The following is a 4,852-nucleotide window of genomic DNA, read 5'->3' as shown; positions in this document are numbered from 1 at the left end:
ATCCATGATCTCTTCTACGTGTGGTGGAGTCTGCGGGCCTATGGGGAAGGGCATGGTGATGTTGCATGGTGGGCGTGATGATGGGAGGTGGCCGTGGGGGTCGGCAAGGGATATGAGGTGTGCACGCCGTCTAAGGCGTCGTAGTAATGCTGGAGTCGGCCGGCTCGTGAGTGTGCCAAGTACGGAATAAAGGGGAGCCGCGGGCACAGTACGCCCGCGCTCGCACTCGTGCAACACAGCCCGGCTCGACTGTTCCTCCGCTTCGTGTCTGCCTGCTAAGCATCTCCCATTTCAGTACAGTACAGTTGGCGAACGAGGATCTGCGGATCGGCGTGTGTAAGGGCGGTTCCAAGCTACGGAGCCAAGTGTCTCACGGAGCATGGCGGAAGGTCGCGGCACGGCACACGGACGTGTACCCGTGTTCGGGGGAGATGAATTCGAGTTGTTTTCTGAACAGTTAGGTTGCTACTTTCGGGCGAATGATGTAGAGGATGAAGAGAAACGCAAGGCGATCTTGCTCGCCTCGCTATCAACGGAGCACTACCGCCTGCTGAGTGATTTGGTGGCTCCAAATAGACCCAGTGATGATGTGCTATCCTTTCAGGATATCGTGGTGAAAATGAAGACCCACTTGGCGCCGGAGAAGTCGTTACATCTCGCGCGGTTCCAGTTCGATCATCTCGCTAAGGGTGGCGAGGAGCGCGTGGCGGACTTCGTGGCACGAGTGAAGCATTCGGCTGTGCCTTGCAAATTCACGGCAGAGGAGCGTCCGACAAGGCTCAGAGATCGTTTTATTTCTGGTCTGCGAGACGCAAAGATGGTAGCGGCTATCCTGCGATTAACCGACATCACATTCGACTCGGCGGTCGTGACTGCTTCGTCTGTCGAGCAGACGCTCACGGATGTCCGTGCCATTGCTGGCCAGGACGCAATGAGTAGCTCCAGCTGGAGTATGGCGGCTAATCCCGAAGTCAATGCGGTAACCGCACAAGTGCCGCGAGTCACGCAGCCCGGAGTCCGAGCGGTGGCTCAAGTGTCGCAGCTCGCACGCGCGCCTGGCGGTGCGGGACGAGGGGCACCGCAGCACGGTTGCACCGGGAGCGAAGGGGCACCGCAGCACAGTCGCACCAGGAGCGAGGGGGCACCGCAGCACGGTTGCGCCTGGAGCGAGGGGGCACCGCAGCACGGTCGCACCTGGAGCGAAGGGACTTTCCGCGGCTGCTGGGGGTGTGGGGGTCCGCACCTGCGACAAATGTGCCCATATAAGAACACCGTGTGTTTGCATTGTCACAAGGTGGGACATTTGAAGCGTGTGTGTTGGATGGCGGGGGCCTCCGTTGGGGTCTTGGATGACGAGGTGCGAGAGGACCCCAGTGACCTGGAGATCGGCCTGCAACCGGGGCCTGACAATGCCGGCGAGCCAGAGCGGGAGATGCAACCACGGTTGAGTCTGTTTTCCGTTGGTTCGGAGATGACGACGCCTTTCACGGTTGAGGTCGAAGTGAATGGCCAACCGACTGTGTTTTGCGTGGATACCGGGGCAGCAGTGTCGGTCATGGATGAGCGGGCGGCTCGTGGTCTTCGCGGTATTCGCCTGGTCAAGACGGCCTTGTCGTTATACACGTACACCGGTGAGGCGATTGCACCGCTTGCGAGGGCCGATGTCTCAGTGCGCTACCGAGATCGACGCGCCCAGCTCTCGGTGTTCGTTGTACGAGGGGAGGGGCCCCCCCTGTTGGGTCGAGACTGGCTGGCGCATCTCGGACTGGGTCTCCGGTTCGTACCTCCAGATGTGCCAGTACTCTCTTCGAGGCCTTCGTCGAGTACCGAGGGCGAGGCTCTGGCGGGCGGCGAGAGCCGTATCAGCTCTCGCGATGAGTTCCCGCTCTTCGCTCGCGATGAGTTCCCGCGCTGTGGCAGGGTTCGTGAGGCAATGCGCGTCGGTGTGATGCAGGCAGCTTCGACAGGTGACGATGGGCCTGTGGCGTTGGAGGGAGTCGCGAGTCACAACATCGAGTCGACAACCAAGGAGCGGACTCGTGATGCGGGTTGTGGGTTGTTGTTCATGGCATATGTGCTTTTCCTTGCTCTAGTGATGCAGTTTAATGTTGTTGAAATGAATGCCAGCAGTTCTCGTGTAAAAGTGGATGTGGCGGAGATCAGTCAATGGGAGTTGGATTATGATCAATGTGATGTAGGGGCTTCAGGGGCGGTGGTGGCAAATAAAAAGGTTGAGTTGGCCGTCCACTGTCCCGGGCCGCAGGTAATTGCTTTGTCATGTGCTGGGATTTTATCAAAAAAGCGCGCTGTACGGAAAAATGAATTTGCGATGCTTCGAATATTATTCGTAATGATTTATAACGAGCCTATGATTGCAGTGTGGTTTAAGTGGAGTTGCTCCCGTCTAGCGGCCATGTGGGTCTCGGAGATCGACTTGGAACCAAGACTGGTGCCCTGGTCGGCGTTACCCCCACCTCTGATTGCGAGCGCAACTCGCTGTGTTCGCTCAAGGCCGTTGGGACGGGCGTTGGCGTCTCAACTGATTGTGGTGCGTGAGTTGTTTTGGCGCATTAAATGCATGCAGCCAGCGGCGCTGTTCAGTGCCCCCGGCCAAGGTCTAAGGCTGGTGCCACGACTTCCAGATAGCGGGCTGCCGGCCTCGGGATGTTTATCTACGTCGGGTCTGCCTGGGGGGAGGGGGCCGGAGGCGTTTGATGGGGCCGGAGGAGGTTGGCTCGAGAGGTCGTTACGACCTTGGCCAGGGTCATGTCAGCATGGGCCGCCTGGGGGCGTTTTTGCTGCATAATGCTGCTGTGCTTCTCATTTTGCTGCTTCATATCGGTAACGCGGTCAGACCTGACCTTTGCTGCTCCACTCGCTCGCATCGACACATTATATGATGTGGTGTGCTATTATACTTTGCTATTTTCATTTTATTTCCATGATTATTATACGAAGTCCTTCGTGTTCTGCATGCTTCTTGTAATGGTAATCAGTTAATAATCATAGTTTTAGGGGGGAGGAGTGTGGTGGAGTCTGCGGGCCTATGGGGAAGGGCATGGTGATGTTGCATGGTGGGCGTGATGATGGGAGGTGGCCGTGGGGGTCGGCAAGGGATATGAGGTGTGCATGCCATCTGAGGCGTCGTAGTAATGCTGGAGTCGGCCGGCTCGTGAGTGTGCCGAGTACGGAATAAAGGGGAGCCGCGGGCACAGTACGCCCGCGCTCGCACTCGTGCAACACAGCCCGGCTCGACTGTTCCTCCGCTTCGTGTCTGCCTGCTAAGCATCTCCCATTTCAGTACAGTACACTACGTACCTTGATTCTTTCCCATTCTGTTCGTCAATATGCCATTGCAGTTGTAGTGCTGTTTTCAATAATATTTAAGTGTGACTTGTATCTGCAGGATGACTTATTACAGCACACAAAGTGAGTGGTGTATCGGAGCGGGAGTTTGTCAAGAAGTCAGGAAAGCAGCCAACCTGTCCCCAAATCAGAGGCCTTTCCAGCCATACCTGTATAGAAGGAGTAGGAGAATGATTGGCTTTTGCTCATGTTGTAATATGAGCTCTCAGTTTCAATGCAGAATTCGATGCAATAAATGTGTTGTTGTGGGCACCTTCTCATTAGCTGGCTCCCAGGATTTTGCAAGAACATAATGATTTTAAAACATGCTGATGCTTTGCATTACCTGCTGACTCGCACGACGGGAGAACAGCTGTTTGTTTTTATCTGTGTGAGCAATTAAATTATCATTAAAATCAAGGGTTTTCATTAAATGAATGCCATGTAAAGACTGACATTTGATCCTTTGGACAATGAATGACAGTGTCTGATTTGGTTTGTCATTACAGCACGTGTGTGACCGTCATGCTGGTTAAACGTAATGAAAACTTCTGATAATAATATCGCGACAGACAGCAGCAGGTTCACTTGTTGGTAATGTGTATCTGTGATGAGCATATCATCTTCCACGACAGTTGTTGGGTCAGATTGGGATGAGTCGTGGGTGTTATGCTTCCTGAATGGCAAGTGGGAGTTGTAGGAATGTTTCACAGCACCATTCACTCACTCAGTAATTTATTGAGTAAAATAAAATCTGAATCTCGATTGATTTATTGGTTCAATATGGATTTGCTAATATCATTGCACCAATAATTGCCCATTATTGCACGTGAGAACATATTCATTGACGTTTCACTTTCTCTTTGCATACATAAACAGGGGCATCGATGATGGCTCTCTCAGCCGGAGCCCAAGCTCAATGTAAGGCCAGTGGCTCCTTCATTGCAGATGGGATTTTGGTCTCTGCTTTCAAGCCTTGATCGACTGTTCTGCCCCCTCTCTATTAGCCACCTTGTTAGTTTGTGGCCCATACATTTATCATCAATTACGCCTTTTGAAAGCCAGGTGGCCAATTAATCATATTACATCAAACTTAACTCTCGTTAAAAAAAAGTCATCGTTTTGAATGAGTAAGAGTAAGGTGGTGTTGCTTTCTGCTCTCTTTACCACTCGTCAGGATGTAATATTTGAAATTCACCTTCAACATATTCATAAACGTCATTGCGGAGGTTTCTGTAAATCACAGGGATGGAAATCCTAACCACCTTCTACTTTGAGCATTTTGATCACTCTGTTTGAACAGCTTTACTTTTTTGTTATTGGCAGCCTTTTCGTGTGCAACTCAGGTTGTCGTGAAGCCATTCGGGATTGAAACAAAAGTGTGGATTGGCAGCATATGTACATTTACTGGAACAGACTGAGCAGGGACAACAATCACTTTCACCCTCTTTCCTTCCTCTCTCTCTCTCTCTCTCTCTATCTCTCTCTCTCTCTCTCTCTCTCTCTC

The 4,852-nt window shown here is 52.6% G+C and overlaps 1 protein-coding gene across 1 annotated transcript; it reads left to right on the top strand.

Moving 5' to 3' along the window:
• Positions 1-326: 326 nt before the first annotated feature.
• On the top strand, positions 327-4,036 carry LOC147028997 (uncharacterized). The gene is made up of 2 exons (XM_085879902.1): positions 327-3,300; positions 3,407-4,036. Exon 1 carries the CDS (start codon positions 380-382, stop codon positions 2,804-2,806), a length of 2,427 nt encoding a protein of 808 aa, XP_085736028.1. The 5' UTR covers positions 327-379; the 3' UTR covers positions 2,807-3,300; positions 3,407-4,036.
• Positions 4,037-4,852: the final 816 nt, after the last annotated feature.

The sequence above is a fragment of the Eptatretus burgeri genome, chromosome 4 (assembly GCF_056783735.1).
Source record: "Eptatretus burgeri isolate ZD-2024b chromosome 4, Ebu_testis_v1, whole genome shotgun sequence".
Classification (NCBI taxonomy): domain Eukaryota; kingdom Metazoa; phylum Chordata; class Myxini; order Myxiniformes; family Myxinidae; genus Eptatretus; species Eptatretus burgeri.
This window is presented reverse-complemented; position numbering and strand designations above follow the sequence as displayed.

Excerpts from the sequence above, each read along its gene's own strand:
- LOC147028997 (XM_085879902.1), top strand. The coding sequence starts at position 380 with ATGGCGGAAGGTCGCGGCACGGCACACGGACGTGTACCCGTGTTCGGG.